The sequence below is a fragment of the Scaptodrosophila lebanonensis genome, unplaced genomic scaffold (genome assembly GCF_003285725.1).
Source record: "Scaptodrosophila lebanonensis strain 11010-0011.00,11010-0021.00 unplaced genomic scaffold, SlebRS2 tig00001415-arrow-pilon, whole genome shotgun sequence".
In the NCBI taxonomy this organism is placed as follows: Eukaryota; Metazoa; Arthropoda; class Insecta; order Diptera; family Drosophilidae; genus Scaptodrosophila; species Scaptodrosophila lebanonensis.
Window position 1 is genome coordinate 11603302 of NW_022060742.1, and position 25550 is coordinate 11628851.

Below are 25550 nucleotides of genomic sequence, written 5' to 3' on the forward strand. Positions count from 1 at the left end.
ATTAAAATACTTAAATAATAAAAGATAAAATATAATTAAAAATTAAAGGTGAAGAATCACTGACCCGTTGGGGGAAAATTTATTAGCCGGTCCGGCTAGCTATGCCCACAGGTTCTGCAGGAGGTAGCTGAAAATTGACGATTTTAGTGAGGGGAGAGATAGCTTGAGATTAAAAAGTATTATAATTAGCGCATAATACTCGAAAAGGATATGTACACATCATTTTCTGCCTCGATTCCTTTACCCTTGTGTTTCTATTTTTGATGAGACACCTAAGCTACAACAAAGCATAATAGGACCTAATAATGGTGGCTGTCCTTTCTAAATTAAAAATTCAATTGTTAATAGTAAGCCTTTTATTGTTGTCTACTATTAGGTGTAAGGTATATAAGAACACTGTCAAAAACCGTTTAACTTGCTAACCACGATTAATTTTCAGGTTATACATATTTCACTTCAAAGCACGTGCAAAATGTTTCTCAATATCATCATCGTTGGCGATCATTTCTAGGTTATGAAATGTTTCCTTAATGTAGCACTTTCCACCATCGCCAGCTGCTGTAAGCGAAATTCACTTCAATTATGAAAATATGTGATTGAAGAATTGCATTAAGACTTACCTAAAGTACCATCGCAAATGCGTTGGGTGAGCAGCTTGGCCAAGGCTTTGAACAACTCTCTGGTGGCAATCTTGCGCTTGTAGTAGGGATTGAGCCATTCCACTACCGATTTGCTCACATCGTTTTTCTGTTGATCTAGGGCCTTCGCTTTTTGCACCTGCCGCGAACTGGCTCCAATTTTTTGCTTGTGATGTTGCTCCATTATTTGCCGCGCCGTTGCGAAATCTCCTTTGGTATTTCCAGAAGCTTTGTGGTGTGGTTGCTTCTCTTTGTTGCTTGCCGCCTTCCTTAGAGCATCGTTCGAATGATCCGAGGGTTCCTTTGATACATCCAGCATTTGACGTGCCGTCATGAAACCCGCCATCGCTTGAGGCTCTGCAGTTTTTCTATGCGATTGCTGTGGCTTTTCCTGGCCAGCGAGCTCAATGGAATTGCTGTCTGTTAAGTCAGTGTCCTGCAAAAAGCAATATAGAAAAGTCAAATAAAAATGTTAACTGAACGTCAAAGAAGTAACAACAGGCAGTGCAAGAAGTACGAATTTAAACAAGCTTATAAAAAAGAAATATATTCACTTAATTGTTGAACAGAATTTATAAACGTACCACTCGCTTACTGTCCTCTGATTCTTCAACTTTAATGGAACTCTCGTCTGTACGTAACTCCAATTCGTCAGTTACTGGCTCGGTAAAGAGCTTGATTGTCTGTGGTTTTTTGGACTGTAGATCGTGCTTTTGTTGATTCTGCTGATGTTGCGCTTTATGGGAGACGCGTATTTTGCGATGAGTATCGTAAGTGCCGTCTTCGTTTGGCATTAGTTTGTACTTCGTATCGATTTGCAATTCGCTCTGCTTGCTATTGGTTTTAGTGTTATTGGTGTTGTTGTTTTCTTGTTTCACAGTCACGGTCTCAACAAGTTTATTTTCACTCGTCGTCGCGTCTGCGATCTTCACATTTCCATTTAACCTACCATCAAGGACAGCATTAGCTTGTTCGCCAGCTTCCTCTTCTTCACCCGAGTCTTTGGGCTCCATTTTTATATTGATTGCCTCCTCTTCGCTACTTTCAGTCTTAATTTTGTTAAAGTAGCTACCTATGGTCGTCTGCCTGACATTCTCCTCTTTGAAGCTTTTACGTTCACGCAACGCTTTGGGCACCTCTTTGAGCGCATTAGGCCTTTGTGCTTCCAATTCCTGCAGCTTGCGTTCAAAGTACGCCACACTCCCGCCCGTCCAAGCTCCTTTCTCCGCCGTTTCAGGACGTGGCACGTAATCGGCTATGAGTGGCATAAGCTGGCCTTTATTGCTAAGCTGTTTTATTATGGATAGCTGCAAGGCAGAAACATATAATTATTATATATCATTTTGGATGGTGGATCTATTCGTCGACTCACCTGCTTGGCCAATGTGTGACGATAGATTGAGGCAACGCGCTGCTGCTTGAAAACCTCGTATTCCATATCGACAGCCATGGCCTCGTAATCTCGATGTCTTAATGCGCTGCGCGGTTGCTCGGTCTCAGCGCTTTTCACATTTGTCTTGAGCGCCTCGATAATGGTGCTCAGATACGTTTCACGCTGCTGATGCTGCAGACCCGCAATCTTATTGGTCGTGCTTTGCGCATGCTTGACACGAGCAATCTGCGTAGAGGTCTCCTGTTCCAATTGGCGTGCAGCGCTGATTTGTTTGCGCAGCTGAAATTGTTTGCGTATGAAATCTTCGCTTTCCTTTTTGGCCCGCTTGGCCATCTGTGCGTGACTGACGCCCGCATCACCATCTGAATCATCCTCGTCAGCGTAATCCTGGGCAACGCGTTTGCTACCTGCACGCCCGCCTGTTGATGAGAGAATACGAATAGTGTTAGGAAGAAACTCAATGGAAATAATCGTACAAGTCCTGGCACTTACCCTCATACAGATCGGCGCAATCTTCCAGCGACACATGCGATTTAAAGGTGGCATCCATGCACAAACGCTGAAACATATCAAGTGCTTTGGAGGCACGTTTGGGATCCTTGCAAATATCGCACTGGTTGACGCACTCAGGCGCCGGGTCGCCAAAGTAGTCAGCGAAGAGTTTGTGCCGGCAACGCAACGCTTCGCAAAAATCAACGATCTTTTCGAATTGCCGAATGGCTCTTTCTGTCAGCAGCTCCTTGTCGCCACGCCCACGTGCTCGATTCGCATCGTTTTGCAAGAGGAACCGTATGGACTTGACATCATCTCGCCCATAGTAGAGACGACAATAGGATTGCAGACCATCTCGTCCGGCACGTCCAGATTCCTGATAATAGGCCGCCACATTTTGCGGCACATCCCAGTGTATGACGAACCGGACGCTGGGCTTATCCACACCCATTCCAAAGCTATTAGTGGCACATATAATGGGCTGTTCGCCACGCATCCACGCCTCTTGGACCTGCGTGCGTTCGGCGGTCTTCAGTCCAGCATGGTACGCCACAGCACCAACGCCTTGCTTGCTAACGCCCATGGCCACGCGCTCGACATTCTCTCTGGTGCGACAATAAATGATGCCACAGCCACGCTTCGCCTTAGGAGTTTTCTGGAACTCCTGCTCATTGCCTAAACAATGCAACGCGAAAGCCGCCAAATGTTGGAAGTCATCCTCTATTGAGTTCTTGTACACAATGTCATAGTACAGATTCGGGCGGAAGCTGGGCGTTGTAAATTTTGCAATAGGCGGGCGTAGGTGCAGCTGTTTGTAAATGTCCTCGCGCACATCTCGGGATGCCGTCGCCGTCAGTGCCAGCCACACAATGTCCATGTACTTGGCCCGCAGCTCGCCCAACTTCAGGTAATCGGGCCGAAAGTCATGACCCCACTGGGAGACGCAGTGCGCCTCATCCACAGCAAAATATGCCACCTTGTTGTGCTGCACCAGCGTATGGAGCAAGTGCTGGAACGTTTTCGTTGCCGCCTGCTCGGGTGTGATGTAAAGAAAGCGTATGGTTGGTTTCACCGACTTTAGGTCCATGATGACATTGTCACGCTCCTTGGTGCTCATTTTCGAATTCAGTGAGTCGGCACGCACCTTCAACTTGGCCAAATGGTCGATCTGATCCTTGATGAGCGCCAACAGTGGCGAGAATACAATCGTGAGTTGATTCTCGCACATAAGGCCGGGGAGTTGGAAGCACAACGATTTACCCGATCCCGTAGGCATAGATACGTACACATCCTGTTTTTCTAAAAATCACCAGACCTTTGTATAGTAATATATATCGGGGAGACTGGTTCCAACTCACTTTTTAATGCACAGTTTACGGCACGCTCTTGTAACTCGGACTTAAAGCACTTGTGGCCAAAAAGTTTATGCAAAGCTTCGTATACTTTGCCGTTTGCCGTAGCTACATCGCCATCTGCCATTATATTTGGCTAAAATAAACAAAACAAAAACAAACTAACACATCATTTACAAGCACTAAACAAATGGCAAATGTGAAATGCGCATTTCGCAGACAATGCCGCCAAAACAGCTGGGCCAGGGCTGCACACATTCCCATTGGCACACCGCCAAGGAAAAGAATACCGAAGAGCGTTACAAAAAAGTCTGGTAGCACCACGAATTGCAAGCCAAAAATTATTATTGTTTTTATTTTCCACATTCTTTTTTTATTATTATTGTCAAATTAAAAAGAAATTTCTTTTACTGTTTTTAAAAATTGTAACCACCTACCTTACTCAAAATCATTTTGCTTTACAAATGATGAAAATAATGACCCTAATTGAAATTATATCGAAATGTGGAGCATATATTTTTTTTAATTATTTATTTATGTCAACAAATATTGACTGTCGACATAGGATATATTTCCACATTATAAAAACTTTTTATAAGCTAGAAAAGCCTAAGAAGGAGAAATCTAATCAAATTACAATAATATCTAATTAACGCCTCCGACCCGGTGGGGGAATATTATTTGTATCGGCTAGCTGTTTTATCATACGTTTCAAGTATAAAACCATAAAATTGGTATACTCTTATAGGTTTTACCTAGTTTCCAAACGAATCTAAATCATTTCAAAGCCACCTTTGAAAGTAAAGTTGTCAGTTATCGCTATGATACTTTATCTTGATGCAAACTTTCGTTCCAAAGACAATCTGCGCTTATAACATCAGTGAATGTACTACTAAAAAAATGAGTTAACATAGATCTTAGTAAAAACAAAGCTTAGTCAAGAAGTGGGAAAAAGTGGCAGCTTCGCAAAATACTGTCGGAATATTGGGTATTTTAATCGCTTAGTAGTGGTTGAACTTGTATTGTCGTATGAAATTATTATTATTTCTCATATCGTTTTCTATCCATACCGTATTTATGTGTATAAATAAAATCAATTTTGAAATATACTTAATTGGGTAGCATTGTGGTTATATTTTATCTCATAGGTGGCGCGTACGACACCTTAATTTCTACGTAGTCCGGCAGCCCTAGCCGCGCAACAGCTGCTTCAGTGTTCGTTTGATTCTTGAGGGAGAGCACATCGCTCATTGTTTACGTTTTGAGTTCGTGCCGTACGGACGTGTGCGCTTTGAATATTGGCGCGGACGGTACGATTTTTGTAGTTTTGTTGCGCTTCGCTTTGCTTCGGTTTCGTGTAGCTTGTGTATTGTGCGTCTAAGTGTTTGTGTGCGTGCGTGTGCGCTGCGTGCGTATAGCAATCGCAACGTGTGTGAGTGTGTGTGTTGGCTTGCACTACGCTTGGTGCCGTTATTTGTTGTTTTTTGGAAAACTTTTCTTAACTTGGCAAACAAAAAAATTATCTTTGGCAATTTACAAATAAAATGTAAATAGCAACAACACGCAAAGCATCCGGCAACGAAAATAAATAAACAAAACACCAGAATTATTAACAGCAGCAGCAAGTGCAATGCCGGCAACAACATAGCGGCTGAAATGCATTAGTATTCGTGTGTTTTTATGCGTGTGTGTGTGTGTGCGTCTGCCCAGAATATTTACCGTACGCCAAGCATAAATAGCAAAAACAAAGCAAAAACAACGACACAACTTAACAGCAGCAACCAAAAATAAAAGTTAAAAAAAGCCGGCAATCAGCCATTAAAAAGTCTGTGTGTGTGATAAGCCAAACGTATATTTTAGCGTTTTGCCAACCTTGTGTATACAAAAATGTTATCAAACGCTTGCAACATGCCGTCAGCAACAAAAAGAAAGCAACAGCACCTGCCCCGCAGAACAGCAGCAATTGCTGCTGCAGAAGCAAAAACAACAACAGCAACCCACCTTGTGATATTTATCAGCCTGCTGCTTCTTCTGCTGCCCACCACAGTGCTCGCCGAGGATGCCGCATTGTCGTCATCCTCATCCTCGTTATTGGCTGCGTCATCGCCCCACGTTGCCGCCTTAGCCGCACCTGGTTCCGGCGGCTTGAGCGCCTCCCCAGCGGGTGGTTCGTCCATTTTGGAAAAATTCACACCCAACTGCAGCGCCGTCGCGCACCTCTTTCAGGCACGCCACATCGATGCAGCGGACATACCACAAAAACCAAGCAACGGTAAGCACAAAGGAATGCTCTCATAAAGTGGCCTAAGAATTGGAGAACTTCTGTTTCTGAATTCTATTTGCATTCTTATTGCATGATTTTGACTCGAGCCCTTTTTTTGTTCCACAGTTTTAAGTTACAAAATATCGAAACTTTATTCCAATTGTGCGTATTGTAAGACTCAGTTGATGGCATCACTACATCCACCACATCTATCGTCCCACAAAAACAATTGTAGTGTTTAGATTTGTTAAATTTTTAAATTTGTTTTAATTATTTTATTATTTATAATAATCAACTATATGGGATTAGATAACAGCTTAATTTACGGCTGGAAACAGCTTTTTTAACAATTGAGTAACTCTTACGTGTAACTGGGCCATGAAGTAGCCAAAACTGTAGTCTAAAATAAAAATCAAAGAAGAAACATGTGTGTGAATCTTTAGAATATTTGATCCAAATCAATAATTTGGTTGGAAAATATTGTAAACTTGAATCAAACGTTTTCGAACTCCCCCTTTTCCACTCTCCGATTATTGACTTTAGGTTCTTCACATAATGATCAGAGAAGAAACATGTGTGTGAATCTTTAGAATATTTGATCCAAATCCATAATTTGGTTGGAAATTATTCTAAATTGTAATCAAATGTTTTCCCTTTTCCACTCTCCGATTATTGACTTTAGGTTCTTCACATAACTCAATCGTTTCGATTAGCATTTTGAGTCCTGATTCTTCTCATATACAAATATATCTGGGGATTGCTCAATTAGTTACGCTAAACTGTGGCAGCTAAATATAAAATCGAAATTTAATAACTTTGCAAAATCTCGGCAAACCGATAACAGCAGCAACAACAAAGGCAAAACAACTTCGTCTGTGTCCGAGCCAGCGGTCCGTGCGTCGTTCGTCCATCCGTCCTCCTGGGCATGATTCATGCGACGCCACTGGCCAAACATCGACGCCGACGCAGAGTGAAAAAGGGAAATAAAATTCCACGCAAATCAACTTTTTAAACTAAATAAGTTTACAGCAGGCCCCAAGCTGTTTTTGTTGCTGTTGTTGTTGTGGCTCTTCTTCTTCTGCTTCCAACGCTTCTTTGTTGGTGTTGTCCAGTCTGTATGGACGTTGGCGCATGCGTGGTCTGCGCCTCAAATCCCTGCCGACCTTTGTCTTCAGTGCGTTCCACAGACTCACACACCACAAAGACGAAGCTAAAGGGTACCAGTTTCAAGACCAGTCTGCAACAACAACAGCAACAGCAACAACATCGAGAGCAGCAACGAAATCTCAAGAAATTCCTTTGGATGTTCAGAAACAAAAAAAAAAAAAAAGAAAAGAAATCTCTTGCAGAGCAGATACAAAAATGTTGTCACACCACTTTAGCATTGGTCAGTAGTGTTGTTGTTGTTGTTGTGTTCCAGTGGAGGTTCTCCCTTCGAGACCTCCGAGCCCTAGTAGGCCTAGCAGCCGGCTTGGCAGCCTAGCAACCGGACAACCTGGCAGCCTGCCAGCCTGGCAGATTTAGTTAATTTGTATAAAGCCTGAATTAATCACGCTTAATTGCAATAACTTGGCCATGAGGCCTGCCTTGTGTCCATCGCCCGTTCTCTGTTCTCTGTTCTCCATCTACCTCGCTCTCTTGCTCTCCATTGCGCTGTCTGGCCACACTCTGCCCCTCGCACCCGCTTTGTTCGCCCAGGGAGTTTGGTTTTTACGTTTATTTGATTTGTTGTCAGGTAAACTGTTGCATCTCCGCCTGCCCTTCACCTCTACCTGCACAGTGCCTCTGGCCGGTCGGCCGCTCTCTGCTGCCTGCGCCTTGTTTATTTTTGGTTTTCAACGTTGCTTGATTGGTTTTTTTTCTTCTTTTTTTGTTGTTGTTGCTTCTTCTCTCCCATCTTCTCTTGCGCCTCTACTGCTTTATCTACTGCTGGACGGCAGTGCAGTGCACTGCATTCGTTCGTTCGTTCGTTCATAATTTCATGGAAATGCAACGCAGCGACAGGTAAACGCCTGGCCCAGACCCTTTGTTGTTGTTGTTGCTCTTTCTTCTGCCGTTGCTGTGTTGATATTAATCAAGGTGTCATTGAAATCGTTTAAATTATGCAGTGCAGGAGGACCTTGTCGGCGTTTTGTGTCTTTGTACAATATGCTCTGATTCTTTATTCTTGCCTTCTGCCATACTTAGCTTAGATAACCGATCATTCAGCCTCCTTTATGTATGCGAGTGTGTGTGTGTCTGTTACAAATGAGTCATAAATTTTGTTGTTGGCCCGCAAGTGGTATCTGATAAGCGCCAGAGTTTAGATAAAAACCTCTTCCTCGATTACCGCCCATTGCCTTTCTCATTACTGTACAGAGGCTGGTCGTCTCGTATTGACACTTTTTTCTTAAACATTTAACTGAGGTAGGTAGGTATTACGTACATACATATGTATGTATGTATGTAGGTTAGTTGTGAGGCTGTGTGCACAATTGATAAGACGCCCCCTCCAACTGATAAGCGCATTGGCGTTGCGTCAGCATTATTAAGTAGACCGTTTGGTGCCTTCTTTATTTGCTAAAAATCGTAAATGAAAGTGCGCGTGTGTTCATACAGAAAATTAGCTACGAAGTAGAGCAATAGATAATGAAAGATTTGTCTGCAAAAATTGGGGAAACTCAATACACAATTCAAAGAATTTATTTATGTTTTATGCAAAAAATATAAACTATGCTTTAAGGCTTACAAAAATAAGAAACAAGGAATATGTGACAAATTTATGCCGCTATCGACTGTCTTGAACCTAATATCGATGTATTTACAATTATTCAACCTTCAGTCATTAAAGTGAAATACTTAAAAATACTTGATAATTGAAATAATTGTAGATAATTATGTAATACATAATTGTTTTATACTTTATACTATACTTTAATTATTAAAGTTTAATACTTCCTTTCAAACTAAAAATAGCTTACAGAAATACTTGTAGATAATTATGTTATACATAATTGTTTTTTGTTCTCAAATACTTTCAAATACTTACTTAAATACTTTCTTTCAAACTAAAGAAACAATGATAGTTATAATATTCCTAACAACACTTCGTAAATCAATTTCTACATTATTCTAATCAAATTCTATATAAGCGAAAGTATATCTTTGCCGTAATTGCACAGAATTCTTGTATAATTTCTCACATTTTGAAGGCCCTACAACCGATCTTCATCTAAATTTTGCACTTTCCTGGTCTCTGGCTATCGCATTCCATGCCGTTTGCCGCTTCATTCATGAGCCAATCACACGAATAACACAACAGCAACTTACAACAAAATTGCTGCACACACACACACACACACACAAACACATACACGTACACCTCGGGTCTGCCAAAATCATTGTTGCTGCCACAGCACACTAAACAGCAGGCCAGCAACAACTACAAGTACAACAACAACTGCAACTGCCACTTAAACGCTTCATTAAAGTTGCACTTCCTGCCAAGGCAACAACATCAAAAAGCTTTGTGCCAACTTCTTCGCTTCCTCCCTCGCTCCCTCCATATCCCTATCCCTTCCTCTCTTGCTCTGTACCGTCACTTAGTTCAAATTGTTTGCACAATTTAAGCAGTTCACAAAACATTAAATCGTTAAAAATAATTCCAGAGACGGCGAGCAGCCCAAGAGCCCAACTAAAAATCTTCACTTGCTCTCACACTCGCACTCACGTTTACGTTCACGTTCACGCTCAGGCTTAGGCTCACGGGCCCGTGCAACATTCTCACAGTCTTCGGCGTTGTGGTAGTCGGCTATAGTCGCTGGCGAGGCAAAAATAAAAATCAAACAGTCGGCTACCTTTGCACACGGCTAAAGAAATTTACAGCGCCGCTGATGCTCCGATGCTCCACTTAAGCGGCAGCGGATGCAGTCGCAGCCAACTTTAGTTGGATGCCGTCGCAGTCGCAGCCGCCGTCGTCGCCAGGGCCGGGCTGCATGACTATTAATCATTTTCCAGCGACCAAAACTAAATGGCCAAGTTCAGATAGCTCCAAACTACCTTAGAGTTTGTATATCTCCGTGTCTGTGTAGTGTCCATGTCTGCTTCTCTCTCTCTCTCTCTCTCTCTCTCTCTGTGTACCCATTGGCTTTTTGGCCCTTTCTGCATTGTTCATGTCGTCGCATCGGACAGTCGCACATTCTTCAGCTGTGTCGGCGTGCATATATGGCACTATATCATATGACTTTGCAGTTGCAGAAATGCAGAGCTTATTGTTGCCATTGTCTCGCGATTCCGAAGCAACAGCAAACTATATTCTTTAAGTTGTATTTATTAATGTGCTTGTGGGTCAACTCAACTGCTTTGTCGGAGGGGTAATGCTTCCAAAAATGTGTAGAATTATATAGCGTGATGAATAAAATATCATATACCTAATATCAGGTAGAGCGTTACTTCTGAATTTTATTGATATAGTTTTAAACGAAATAGCAAAATATCTTTAGACACTTAAAAGCTGAATCTAAAAACGACCAATTTTCTCAAAACACAAAGACCTTTTAGAAATCAACTAATTCAAAAATAGATGTCCTGGTTTTGTGAAAATTTTAAAAATTTACTGAGCTGTTCTAGATCTCATTTCGGGCAATTCGATCGAACTAATTTTGAGTGAATGAGTCACATTTTGAACTCAAAAGAATTCGTTCTCTTTGTACATAATCTAAAAAAATGGATCAACTATAGCTTTTATACAGAGTAATTATATAGAAAGTGAGTTTCAAAGAATATCTTTTGATAACACATTTTTCCTTAAAATAAAAGGAAACTTGGCTTTATTCATAATATTTTTATCGACTCAATACTGGTATGTGTGTTACATTCATCGCCACAAAACTAATATACTCTTTCACAGGCAGATTAGTGTAGTGAAATATCTTTATGCGTAGCACTAATGATGGTGCGGGAGTAAAACATTTAAAAAGTTCAACAAGAGTTGAAACTTTGCTTTTATGATTTAGGTTTGTGCCATTACTTCCGATTCAGTTGCAACTTCCGGCTGCGTTGGTTGTGCCCGCATTAAGGCTACTTCCCTACCATTGGCGACCTTTGATCACCAACTTGTACACAACTCTCTTCAACCCTTCAACTTCATTTGCTTTGGCTACTTTTTGTGCCGCATTCACCATTCTCTTCCCTCTTCTCTCTGCCCTCCGTCCTCTGTCCTCTTCCTTTCACATTGTTGCTCTACCATGCACAATGGAACGCCTGCTTTTAGCCCACAAGCTTCCAAGTTGTCATAACAAAGGGCTCGTTGTTGTTTTCTTCTCGGAGTTGCTGCTTCTGGAGCCGTAACCCCCAACAAGGAGTGCAACCAGACGCCACCTAGCCTGCTCATTATGTAAATGTTTGTTGGCATTCGAGCCTGAGCCTCCTTCGGCTCGCCAGCTTCTCTACTCGTTCTTTCATTCATATAGTACATAATATTATCTTGAATAGTCGGCATATAGCTTTGTTGCTGGTGGTAGTTGTTTGCTTGTTCGCTAGCATGATTTAATGCTCCATTTGGTGGTAGGTTGAGAGCGGGAGGGGGATGGGTGGGGGGCGCTTAAGCACTTAAACTATGTACACATGCATAACAAGTCCAAAGGCTCCTAACTACTTAATTATCTCTTGCACTGGGCTTGGCCGCCAATGGGTCTCTGCGGCGGCTCTGGTGGCTGTGCTTAATAATAAACATGTATGTAAAATGTAATTGTTATTGGCTGGCATTTAGTTTTTGGGGCGTAGATGCGTAGCCATGTAATTGCCATGTGATCCCAAAGATGTTGTTATGGCGTAATCAGCACAGTAAAGCAGCCAAGCAGCAAAGCAGCAGCACAAATCGAACCAAAAGCCGAGCGTGAGAAAATGTTATGGTTGTCGAGAAACGAGAAACGAACCTCAATTGTCCATTTCAAAGTTTGTGCACTTCCAAATAATTAAAATGCATTTTATTATGCGCATAAAACATGGGCATACTCGTACATACACTGAGGTCCGATGGTCTGTCTGTCTGTCTGTCTGTCCGACTGTTTGAATGTTTGTCCCTCTCCTGTCTCCCTCACATATGTTTTGAGGTGTTAAGGCATACAAAATTGGTATGTTGTTGTTGGTAAACGAAACCACAACAACAAAATGCACGGCCCAAACATAGCCCGATATGTCTGCAAGCCCAAAGCGCAGGCATCTCTCCTCTGGCCATATATGAAAGTCACTGCGAACGCGCCATGGAATGCAACAGCCGGGCCAGAACTTGTTTAAGGAGCGACGACAACAGTGATCATGACGATGGCGATGACGATGAAGATGGCGATGATGACGACGACGTAGCTACAGAAATTTTTACATTTTACCAGAAGAACGCTGCTGCTGAAGAGGGACGGACCACACAGGGTCGTCGTCGTCGTCGTCGTCATCGTCATCGTCGTCTCCTATACACGGACAATCCACACTGGCTGGGCATCTTTGAAGCCGTTTAAGCTAAAGTGGCCACGTTTGACCTTTTTTTTCTCTCACACTCGCCACGCATTTCCAAGTAGACAAGAACGCACAGGCGCTGCCACTTGAAAAATATGCCGACTTATCGGAGTTGGCCGACAGACCAAACGACTCGGGTCTTTATGGTTATGCTGCTGCTGCTGCCGTCGATGGCTTGTACCTATTTTTGGGCCCCGACACTTGCTAGGCGTTAGCCGCTTGGACTGACAATTAAGTCGTTCATTTGTTGTTGCTGGTTTCGTTTTCATTTTCGCATGGACATTGGCATTGCACACATACTCGTACTATATATGTATCTAGATAGGCAAGGCACATTGCTCGACATTATCGTCTTGGCGTCTCAGCACCGCATGATTCATTCTTAGAAATTAGTTGGCAAGCCGTCGATGCTGACGCTGCTTTGTTGTCATCTTTTGTTTTGATAGCGCGCGCTCCTCAACGCTCCTCAGCTCGTCCGTCCTCCTCCTTCGCCAAAGGTTGTGAAATAGTTTGCGGCCGAGAGGTTTCATTCGTCATTATTAACATTATCAGCATCGTTGAGCAGTTGTGCGAACTTGCGAAATACGACAGTTGTGGGTGTGAAAACGAAATGACTGATAGTTGACTTATGTTCAAAAGAAGGAAACAAAGGGATATGCAGCTCTGAAAAGCGGACAACTTCAAGTGCTGAGCTATTCCGACACAGATCAGTAGCAGGAAGTTGATAATTTCAAAAGGGGAACACACATACTCCTACTTATGATAGTTGCAGTCAAGCTTATTACTGCTTTTGAATACGTTTCGATTGTTATAATTGCAAACTTTGTTGTTTTGAATGTTAGTTGTAAGTTAAGTAAGCTTAGGTTAGGCTATGTTTGATTAGGTTGGGTTAGTCATAAAATCTAAAGTGGACTTACAACTCTGCAGTTCGATGCAAACATTAATTTTGGTCAACCTTGTGGTACATATAAAGGACCTCCAGTTTCTTCAGTCTGGGTGAATCATAAAATGTATATTGGACTTACAATTCTGCACTATCAAACCGAAATTTGATGAAAAAACAGCCTTGTGGTTGAGATAAAGGTCCTCCAGTCTTCTAGCCAGCGTCAGATGACAAAGTTTTAGTTTAGTCCTAGTCATGGGGAAATTGCAGGGCAGATGTAGTAGAGTTTCCTTTTATTCTAACAGCTTCTGAAAAAGCGTTCTTTTTAGTTTGCGCCTGTCTTACAGTATACGCTGGGAGCTCTTACTTATACCTTATACTTATACCTTATACTTATACCTTATACTTATACCTTATACTTATACCTTATACCCTTCCTTTCGATCCTACTTCGATTAGATGTTTTTAAAAGCATCTTCAAATGTTATGATCAGTCTTAGAATCATTATCTTTAGTAAGCTAAGTAAGCGCCTTTTAATCCCCGTTCTCTATGATCCATTCTAAATTAAATCCAACTTATATGCCATTTAAATCATCTTCAAATGTTATGATCAGTCTTAGCATCCAGATCTTGTTACCATTGCTTAGTAACCTAAGTAGGCGCCTTCTAATCCCATTGACACTGCCGCCCCAGTGCGTTCTCTATGATCCATTGTACCCCCAAATCCCACTTACTTTCGTCACAGTGCTGCCGATCGAATTTCCCATGCCTGACCACTGGCCACTTGACTTTTTATTGAGATGCTGCTCACATTTTCCCTGGATCCGCTGTCTTCGCCTTCAGTTATTTTCCTTTCGAGCATGACGAATGTTAAATTATTGTGCAGTGCGGTGTGCGTGCTGTCGGCACAAATCAGTAACTACTCCACCCTCCTCCCCTTCCTCTCCCGCTTGCCACCAATACCACTTGAATCGACAGCCTTGGAGCGGTCTTAGGCGGGTCCAACAGTGTTGATTTAATTAGGTCACATGTAAGATTTGTTAATTTGTGCCACCTACTTTGATGGCGCGTTTAGAGATACGCCGCGAGCCGTCGTCAGATAAATCGTCTCTGCTACGCGGAGGCATGCGCGAGCAGTCGAACTGTGGGCTTCTTCCCCATGATGGGAGCCAGAGACTTGGACCCTCGCAGAAAATGTAATTTAGCTGGCCTGGCACTAGCACTGGCACTGGCCCCGGCTTGGAATTCCGGGCTTGGGGCTGGCTGGTTGGCTGACTGGCTGTCTGTAATTAATGTACAGCATGGCATGCTACGTGCGTTACTAAAAGTTCATTAAGAGGCCGGCCGCCTGGTCCTCATTTTATCCACTGTTGACCATCAAAGGTCGTTTGACAGTCAAGTGTGTGCCTGATTGTAAATGTCTATGGATGTGAGTGTGTGTGTGTGTTTGTGCTTGAGAGAGCCTTGAGCCTTAAGCCAGAGAACAATTACAATAAAATTCAATTGCCTGCTTGAGTTTCAATTTCCTACAGTTCGTTTGTAATGGACGACGATGCTTATGGCTTAAGCCGCCAGCATGACAATTTGCGAAAAGGACCAAAGGAACCAACGCCATGCAAATCTCTGATTTAACCATTTCCTCATCGACCTTCGCCTTTTGTTCGTTGTTGTTATTGCTGCCCATTATTTGCATTGGGATAATCTTACAAATAATGGTTTTCAATTAGCTACTTTTTGAGTGGCTCGCACAATGACAAAAACTGTATGTGGCCTATGTACGAGTATGGAAGTAGGGCAGCTGCTCAACTGCTCAACTGAAATTAAAGACACAAGACCCATCTGATAACAATGAGTTAAGTACATGCTTATACTACATGAAGTGGAAATTCATTTTAAATGCTATATGGCATCTGAAGCCGCTACCACTTTTATAGTCCAACCACGGCCCACGCTTCAACAGCAGCTTCTTACATCACAGCCGTACCTAGCGAATCAGTAGATGTTTCGTTTAAGTTTACGGCTTGATTATGATTGGCGCTTCCTTGACTTAACTACTTTTAAATACTATATCTAGCCAGCTGCCTGCCTGCCTTAACATCTACTAGATACACTAAGAGAAAAGCAATGTAGTAAATCAAACAATTTATTTAATAATATCAAATGTTTCGTTTGATTCTTTTACAAGCATTAGTTGGACTTATATCTCCCAAGCGACAGTACATATCAAGTGACAGATCATCTCTGATTAAAATTAGTCGTTGTTGATGGAGGCCTATTACCTGCTATAAATTATGCAATTGCTTCATCGTATTAAAATAAAAATTTATTTTTATTTTTTTGAAATATGTAACATCATCTTTGTAGATCTAATGTACACAGCATCAGATGACTAATCGATCTGGGTAGATGATGAATTGTTTTTTATCTATCTATCTATTGACACGGATGAAAATGATTGAATCAATGATGTTCCTTCGAATTTACTTTCTTGAAATAAGTCGGTCCTTGTTCAGCATTTGAATAGGGGAGGAATATATGTCTCCAGCTCAAGAATCTGGAAAAGTTCTTCAGAAAGCCATCTCTTTAGTAGAGAAGAACTGTTCTGATGAGTGCAGGGAAAGCAGCTCTTTGCTTCCCACCTCTGATTTGTTTCTACTAAAGAACTAAATTGAAATACTTTGATTTATAACAAGAACCCATCTTAAATGTATATTTAAAAAACATATGTTTATTTTTTTTTTGGGTTTCAGTTTCTCTGAGTGTGGCTAACTCCCTTTCTTGCCGTGCATTTGCAACTTTATGATGATATTTGACAAATATCCAGTTTTGTTGCGTGGGCTGCCCCGTGTGGCTCATCCACATCCAGCCGAAAACTTGTTGTGCACCCTCGGCCCCTGCCCCTACTTCGTCTGCTTCATTCATTTGAACTACCGACGAGATCTTCGCCTCGAGCGCCGCTATTCACATTCACATTCAAAATCAGCATGCACGTTCATGTCGTGTGGGTTGTTGTCTCTAAAATTTATCGCTCTTGGCTTCTACTACGCATCATATGCCAATGTATATACATATATACATACTTGTATATACATACATACATACATGCTTAGTATATAAAATTTAGTCTCTCGTCAAAATTAGTTTTCATTTTATACTATCAGCACATCATCAGCTTTATGGAGGCCTGCGACATTTCTGTGGTCGCAGTCGATGTCGCATTCATAGCCGCAGTCTGAGTCTCAGTCTCAGGTTTCCGGTAGCTTTGTGAGCTTTGCTGGGCGAGTCCAACTGTGCTGATGGCTTGTTTTGGGCCATAAAGTGTACAAATTTATGGCCCTATCGCTTTTGGCGCACATCTCTTTGTATGTATGTGGCTGGTTAGCTCGTCTATCCATTGTTAACTTTTTCAATTCAGTTTATTTTATTTGATATATTGAAATTAATTTTTGTGTCGGCCAGTTTATGGATATTTAATGCGTGTGCACGATGCGAGAGGCGTTCGGTTGGTGGCCATTAATGAAATTGTCACTAAATTTAATGTGCTGTGGCTAGTTTTACATTTTACACGTTTAAAAGGTTTTACAACATGGGCGAAGCTTTTTGTGTCTTTGGAACTCAAATTTATGGCTAATTGCAAGTTTTACGACCCACGAGTCTTGGCACTTTAGCAGAGATTTCAATCTCACAACCAAAGACAAGAGTGCCAGCTTTTTGCAAGAGGCATGAGCAACATTTTCGCTCTCAAAAGGTTGTTTTGAAGCTGCTTGCCCACAGAAAATATGAGTTATCTTTAACTCATTCATTTAATTTTTTTGAATTTATATTCATTTGCTGGGAAAGCAATTTCAAATGGGACTCCCTAAATTATTTATGCCAAAGAAATAAAAATGCAATAAAAAACTATGATTAAAAAAGAGTTTCCAAAATAGTATTGCATTTTCAGGAAACTAGCACGCCCACGAAATAGTTGGAAATTAGAAAATGATTTTACTTTCCCTTTTATTGAGTGGTATTTATAAAAATTGAAATCAAATTCAGCTTACGTGCTTTCTTTTATCTAGGAGTGTTATTTAAATGATGTCAAATCGGTTATCATGAAATTTATCATGCATTTTAAAAACTGTCTTGAACTTATGTTCATCAGATTTTCATTATTTGTCCAAAACAGATTGTAGATATAGAAAAATTTACGAAGTGGCCACCTTCTAACCTTATTCGTCTCCTTAAACCATATTTATATCCGCCAAATCCAAATAGAATTCTCTTCTTAAAGATTAAAGCTAGAGCTGGCTTTATACAAAGCATCGTTTCCACTTTTCAACTACCATTCCCCAGACATTTTTTCCCTCTTAAACTTAAAGCATATAGCGTCTATAAAAGTAACTTTTGCACAATCACACAACCTTTGGCTGTAACCAATTCTCGTAGCATAGGTTTTAATAAACTTTCAATTGACTGCCACTGTCTCATGTCTCTGGCGTTGTAAGCCAATTGAAAAGCCTACGTATCCAATAAGCAATGGCACATAAATAACCATTACGGCCGATTCTGTCGACAGACAACGGCAAATAAAGACATTTCCGGCATTTGGAAGCTGCGCCAAACTAACCAACGAAATTAGCCATACAAAGTTGCTGACAAATGGTTTACAATTACAATGCAAACAAAAATACATACATACATATGGATGTGTGTATATAGTATATTCACAAATCGAAACCAAATTGAAAACATGGAAATTGTCCTTTTTTGTCAACGCAGACGACATCGACGATGATGTCGTCGACGCGACCGAAAAGTAAATGTAACTTACAGATGCGCAGATACTTGTACTCACAAGGCTCTATTTGTGTGTCTGCTGTGTATGCGCGTGTGTGTGTGTGTGTGTGTGCTTACCAAACTATCAGTTGTCATTGTGTATCTATAAGATTGCGCTGCGCCGCACCATCGTAAATCCCATGATGTGTATCTTACAGATACTTTACGTGTGCACATATCGCATATCTTTTCTTTTCTTTATCATTTATCAGGCGCGCTGCTCAGCTGTTTGTTTATTTTGTTGCAACATTTGCCGAGTTCATTGAAATCAAATGGAAGAGGCAAGCAGAAATCTCTTTCACTGCGACGGGCTTTGTACTTTTGCCGCCTGCCCTGCCAGCCTGCCCGAATGAGCCTGCCTGTTGTAGTATCCTGTTTGCCTGCCAGGCGATTCATTCGCTCTCTCTCTCTCTCTCTCTATCTATCTCTCCGTCTCCCATTCTCCCGCTGTCTGCCTCTGGTTACCTGTTTTCCAGCTGAGTGCGCTACACTTTATTATCTGTTTGTCTGCATTTGTCTGTGTATGGCCATTGGGCAAGTGTGTTTGGTGTTGGGGTCTTTAAATGCCGGACTGCATATCTTTGTCGGTAGAGCTCTGTAGTAACTCATTTCATTCACTGAAATGCACGGCCGTAAATTGCGAACATGCAAAAAATGGAGAGAAGAAAAAAGTCTGTTTATCCATAGTTCTATGTGCTGACAGCATTTCAAAAGGGGAAGGCGACGGAGCTCTATTGGCTTAACCTTACAACTCATTATTATAGGGAGCAGTTTTTAATAAAGCTTTTCAGAAACTACTGAAATTAGTTGTTTGACGATGGTTGAACAACGAAAAAGATTTCATAGTTTAATAATACAAAAATATTCTTTACTTAGAGATACTTAGTATTATGAAAAACTTAGAATAGAAAGCTCTCATACATAGTCTTCAAAATACTAATCCCTACAAGTATGTACAACAATGGAACTCATAATAAAGAGATTGATTCTTTACCCCTTAACCTAATTAGCTAAAAAATTAAACACTGAAAATAATTGTTCTAGCGCGAAAGTCCTATTTAAAATCTAGTTGTTCAAAAAAGCGACCATTCATTTCAAATAAAGCGCAGACAAATCGGCGTTTTAAAATAATATATGTTTGTACAAGTCATAGAACACAAGACAGGAGAGATGATTATAGTGATATAAAACATAATGTTACTAAGAAATCAGTACTGGTTTAAATATCAGCAAGCTTTTTTTTAGATGAATGTTGTATTTAATTGAAGATTCTAACAAAACTGAATGAAAGAAGAATGTGACTTTTCTTAAATATCCATCCAGAGGTGCTGTAAATTATATATATAAAATCTTTACTGATTCTACCAAAGACACCTCTACAACAAAAATAGTGTAAGAAAAATAAGTAATTGCCTGAATTTTCAAGTTTTTCAAAAATGATCGGAAGAGTTATTCATTTAGCAAAAATTTATCAAACTTTATAAAAACTTTTCAGTTTTGTTCCTTTGAAAATTTGCATATCTTTCTAAAAAAACACCCTTTTTTCTCATCCCGCACAAACAAATCACAACTTACCACCAAAACATTTGTATGTAAAGTATGTAAAGCAGAAGCAGTGTCCAAATTGCAGATAATTCCACTCAATTGAAATGCCAAAGCCCCCAAAAAGTGGAAAAGAAACGCCACCAAAATTGCTTAAGTAAACTGCTCACGACTCGGTTGGGCTGTAGTCTCGATCGTTGGGACAATGATCATCACTTGGTTGGCTGTTGGTTGTCGGCTCCATTACACAGGCTATGGATACATTATCTGTACTCGAGGCAGTGGCTGCTCGCCCAAGTTGAAGGCAGCGATTCAAGCGAATTTATGTGTTTCATTAAACCGTTATAAGACGCGTGTTTCGCAGCCATTCGAAAACACATTATGCTGCCATTAAGATACAGAAAGGAAACAACAGAATGAACAGAGAGACAAAGAGAGGGAGAAAAGGAATGAATGCATAACTATGCCTAAAATTTACCGATGAGACTTAATGATGGCCAGAGATGAAGGCAGGCCCATAAATGAACAAGCCCAAACATTTTTGTTGATTAAAGACTAAGCGTTGGCAATTTCTGACCTACTTTCAAGCTAATTAGTTGAGGGGGCTGCCCAGATTATCAGAGATTTTTAGCGAAACTGCTGAAAAATGAAAAGCTGCCGCCAAAGTTGGGAAAGTTAAAAGTGATGGGTTGCATAGACTGTAACTTCTTCTTCTATAAACAGTATCTATAGCTCTCTTCATCGTATGGTCAGATAAAAAATTTCAAAAACCCTTTTCGATTGAATACTACTATTTGTTTTAACTGTAACTGCTGGAATTTATCTATTAATTCGATTTAATGTTTTATTAGGAAATTCTTTCTTAGGTCATTTATTATTGTTATTATCAGGTTTGACAATATTTATATCAGGATTAGGGGTTATCGTATTTTGATTTAATATTTTATTAGGAAATTCTTTGTTAGGTCAATTTTTATTGTTATTATCAGGTTTGACAATATTTAGGGCTAATCTTTTTTTAATTTGATTTAATATTTTATTAGGAAATTCTTTCTTAGGCCAATTATTATTTTTATTATCAGGTTTGACAATATTTATAGCAGGATTAGGGGTTATCGTATGGTCAGATAAAATATTTCAAGAACCCTTTTCGATTCATTACAACATTCTGCTTTATTAACTGCTGGAATTTATCTACTATTTTGATTTAATATTTTATTAGGAAATTCTTTGTTAGGTCAATTTTTATTGTTATTATCAGGTTTGACAATATTTTATTTATTTACAAGAACTTTCCTTTATTGAACATTGCCTTCAATAATTCCCAAAGTAGAAAGTTACCCTTTGATTTTAGGACATTTCCCTTTTTAGGCATTCTCTTACTTCAATTGCTTGAAATCCTTCGTATCTTCAAGTGGGCTGTCTAATAAAGCTTCAACAGTACTTTGTACGAGTATTGCTGTAGCCTTAAGAAACTTCAAAGCGTAGAACCGGCTGCCCTCACGTCAAATGTCAAAACCAACTTCAACAAAAAACAAAAAAAAAACCAAATTCACAGCCACCGACCGACTCAGGAACATGCCTGACATACGCAAGAAACGCAATACTCACAAAATCGTAGCTAGGCTGTGGTTAGGAAATGTAAATCCCATGTGTGTACGAGTATATGTGTCTACAACACCTTTTACCAAGAAAAACAGCAACAGCTACAACAACAACATGAACAGCAAGAACAACAATTACAGCAGTCATCACCTTTGGTGGTTTCAGTCTGCGCAGTCGTCGTCGGCGGCGGCGGCGGCGCCTTCTGAACTAAGCGGAATGCTGAACCTGTGCGTCTTAAGGTCTACTACCTAACCAGCCTAAAAACGCACCGCAGATAACACTCTAAAGACTGAGACGAACCCTTCTGTTGTTGGTGCAACGAACACTAGACATGGAAGGAACTGCTGCTGCTGTTGCTGCATGTGTGTGTGTGTGTGTGAGATTGTTTATTGTCTTACGGTTGGGAGTTATAAAACAAAGCGTCAATTGACTGACGTTGTACCTGATGTAATCATCTTGGGGTCTGGCACTGGGACTGGGTCTGGGTCTGAGAAATTTACATGACTTACGCGCTGTTTACCAAAACTACCAAACAAACCGCGAGCTCCTTCGGTTCGGTAGTTACCCGTACTTGTGAAAGCCGTCAACGTTTAGCCGGTCAGGTCTCATCGTTCGCCTTGGAGCAGTAGCTGGAGGAGGAGCCGCAGTAGTGGAAATGGTAGTCTGTGTTAATATAGAAGAGGAAGTCGTCGGCCGGTCGTACAAACATAAAACGAATGTGTGGAAATTAGTTTTATGTATTTGTCGGAAAATGTAGTTTTGTCAATTTGTTCGGTAAATGTGAGCTGCATGTTGAATGGGCGGCCACAAAAATTCTCTCGCATCGTTAATTGATGGAGAATGCATAAAATCCATAGTTTTAAAACGTAGTTACCAATCGAATTAGACACGCAAGTTCAATTATTGCAGCAGCGTATTATAGGAGAGATCAAAAATTGCAGTCTTTGTGTTCGCAAAAATGTAGGCAATTGAATTTATTTGCACTTTTAGTAACAACATAACAATCAAATTTAATAGAAACGTGTCTTTACAATAAACGTGTTTTGTAAATTAACATTTAACATTTTAAGTTTCTATAGCATATTTTTCAATAATTTGCTAGAGACTTACAAAGTGTTTGAATCCCCAATTTCTCCTTTAAATAACTTCAATCATTTGCTACAAAATAATACCCCTAATTTACAGCATAAATGATGGATTGCACATGAAAATCAAAAAAAAAAAGTCTTGTTATTGAAATGCCATATTTTTCTTGAAAGACAATTGAATATAGAATATAGAGTGCCATTTAATCGTATGCTTTGTTTTATAATCCCTCACATTTTTACAATCATTTGTTAAAGTGGCGTTTTCCAGAGCAATAACACTTTTGATTCATGTAATTCAATGTAATTCACAAAAATATTATCGTAACACACTCTAAAATTTAATGCCACTATTTACCATCATAATCACAAATAATCTAAATCACTTTTTTCTTCTTTTCTTTGCAGGTGAGTTTGAAGTTTTTTCCTAACCCATTGCCAGTACGATTTGAAGTAAGTTCTATGCATTTTCATTTCCTGTACCGTAAATCACCTCCTCAGACCTTTCATTAGCAAATCAAATAAATATTTACCCTGCAGCCAGCCGTATAAAAGCAGATAAAAATTTAAAAAAAAAAATGAAAAGGAGAGATGAAGAAAGAAACTCATAACAATTACCCGGCCATCGGCTCTCTTGGCTACTCAAAATTAATAATAATCAAGCCAAATTACACAATGACACGCACACGAGCGAGCTGTGAGCGGCGACTGGCGAGTGCTCGACTATCAATTAGGCACATCTTTCAATCAAAACGCCTCTGACATGACAAAAGATTTTGGTTTCTTGGTTTCGAATATTTTTGGTGAGCAGCTCAAAAAATGCCAACCAAGACAGCCCACAAAGAATTAGCGCTAATAATTAGAAACTCAAGAGACTTCAACACAACATTTTTTCTGTTTTTTTTTTTTATGAACTTTGGAGATAAATATCTACAATTACCGCATACGCCAACGCCAACGCGAATGCGGTCCAACCTACCAACAAACCAAGCCACCAACCTCACTTATTCACACGTCTGGCTTGATGTTGTTACTTTTGTTGTTGTTGTTCTTGTGTCTCATGTCAAGTGCATAATAATAATAATTTGTATTTTTATACATCCACGGGTACAAGTATTTTTTATTCATTTTTGACAGCGACAGGTGCGCGAGCAACGACTCTCGAGCACTTTTGCTCACTTTGTTGCCGGCCATAAAACTTCCCTGCATGCCGCTTGCCATCTAATGACGTCTTGAAATTTATGTTAATCTGGCTGAAAAGAGGGCTGGCTGGTAGCCGGGCTTGTTGCATGTCATGCCTCAAATGTCGCTTAATTATGCGGCGGGTGCCCCCTCCAACTAATCATAACCATCTTTTTTTTCTAGTTACATTTTGTGTGTGTGTGTTTTTTTTTTATATTTTTATTATTTATAGCCTCTTCGATAGGGCTTTTCTTTTCGCATGGGACTGGGCGGTAGAAAATGTTAATTAAATTGTTAATTTATGTGCCGGCTGATAAGTTCTCTCTCGAATGTGTGTTTGATTGGAACGAAGAGGGTGCAGCAAATGAGCTTCGATTGTGGATTGGACTGTGAAGTTGGAGTTTCTTGCTGATATTTCACTGATATTGCTGGTGGGTTAAGAGCTTATAATGAACTCACTTTGATTTCCGTTCAATCTTGCGATTAGAATTATAGTTCAATAAAAAAGCATCTATACAGAAAATCATTTCAACACATTTTTATTATGCAACACTTTGTAGCGGCTTATCAATAAAATATGACTCTTGAGATAGTGGAATGAAATCGTCAGTATAATTTTTATTGAGCATATTATGATCTTTGATGACCGATCTGCGATCACTTTGAATGCCACTCCAATAAACTCTTTATATTTATGAGATGCTGTTATTTTCAATTATTAAATTAAATGTGCTTTTTTTCGTTTGTTTGTTTTTGAATTAAAAACACTTGGATTTGTCATAAAGAATGCGTTTTAGTGAAAGCAGCATCTTACTATCTTCGACAATTCAGTTTTACGTTCAATCACGCTTATCATGACAGACTAATTTAATTTTTCAGAATGCCTTAAAATAGATTGCACAAATACTTATGAAATATAGCATACGAATTATAATTTTTAAAGAAATAATATAGTTATTGAAGAGTGTATATCAAGTATTTAAAGCATATTACAAGTTATAGAGGAAGATTTCTTAGTGTTCTTTGAATTGATTTCCCAATGACTTAGCGACTATGAATTATTGCTAACAAGAGCCGAGAATTCTCTCTAAAAAATATGGTTGTCATAAAATTCAATAGTTGTCCAATCTAGGACCGATCTTAAATACGGAATAAAGATTTATAAAAAATATATCCTTTTCGATCTAGGCTTGTAGTCGCATTCGTTTCCCACGCAAATTTTAATACAGATACAAATATGCCCTTAAACACACATACATATGCATTCATATACTACGTATGTATGTGTGTGTGTGTGTGTGTGTATGGATGATGACCGGCTTTGTGCCTGGCATCGAACCTCAACCAATTATAATGCTAATTTGTCATTTGCTGTGAAGCGTGTGGCATGACTTGCGACAGGGTCTCGAGTCGAGGCAATCAACGTGCAGAGTGTTCGCCTGCCGGCCAGCCAGCCTGCCTGACTCTGCCTGCCGGCATGCCTGCCTGCCACCAAATCATTAACAAATTATGCAATAAATGCAACCAAACAGCAGCAGCTAACGATGTGCCAATAAAAAAGGTGAATGTGTGGAGACATAAAATGCCGAGCCTGCCAACAACAGCTTCCCCCTTCCCCTCCATCTCGACACATCTCTCTATAAATATATATATATAGATATATGTGTATCTGTAGTATGCAGCTGCCTTTGCAGTCGCACTTAATTAAGAACTTCATTTAGCACCTTTTGTGCAGCGGCAAGTAAAGCTTGCATTGAGCCGGTTTTCTCTTTTGGGCCAGGCTCAAGAATTTTATCGCTTTTTG

The 25550-nt window shown here is 40.1% G+C and overlaps 2 protein-coding genes across 3 annotated transcripts in view; one reads left to right on the plus strand and one right to left on the minus strand.

The window, feature by feature from the left end:
• Positions 1–341: 341 nt before the first annotated feature.
• LOC115632140 (ATP-dependent DNA helicase Q5) lies at positions 342–4054 on the minus strand. 2 transcript variants are annotated; one of them, XM_030529157.1, is made up of 6 exons: positions 3882–4054; positions 2524–3822; positions 2011–2450; positions 1223–1945; positions 621–1074; positions 342–555 (listed from the first exon to the last, which is right to left on the minus strand). In XM_030529157.1, exons 1-6 carry the CDS (start codon positions 4000–4002, stop codon positions 452–454), a joined length of 3141 nt encoding a protein of 1046 aa, XP_030385017.1. In that variant the 5' UTR covers positions 4003–4054; the 3' UTR covers positions 342–451. The 2 variants fall into 2 exon arrangements, with proteins under 2 accessions (XP_030385017.1, XP_030385016.1); XM_030529156.1 differs by having other exon boundaries at positions 342–558.
• A 1111-nt stretch (positions 4055–5165) lies between these two features.
• The window catches only part of LOC115633080 (glypican-6), a 67252-nt gene continuing 46867 nt past the window's right edge, over positions 5166–25550 (plus strand). Inside the window, exon 1 of the mRNA XM_030530456.1 lies at positions 5166–6147. Within this exon, the coding sequence (XP_030386316.1) occupies positions 5763–6147 (385 nt within the window). The 5' untranslated portion in view covers positions 5166–5762. The remainder of the gene's footprint in view (positions 6148–25550) is intronic.

Coding starts and splice junctions, on each gene's coding strand:
- LOC115632140 (XM_030529156.1), bottom strand. CDS start 4,002: ATGGCAGATGGCGATGTAGCTACGGCAAACGGCAAAGTATACGAAGCT. Junction 3,823..3,881: donor CGTAAACTGTGCATTAAAAA/GTGAGTTGGAAC, acceptor GGTGATTTTTAG/AAAAACAGGATGTGTACGTA. Junction 1,946..2,010: donor GTCACACATTGGCCAAGCAG/GTGAGTCGACGA, acceptor TCTGCCTTGCAG/CTATCCATAATAAAACAGCT.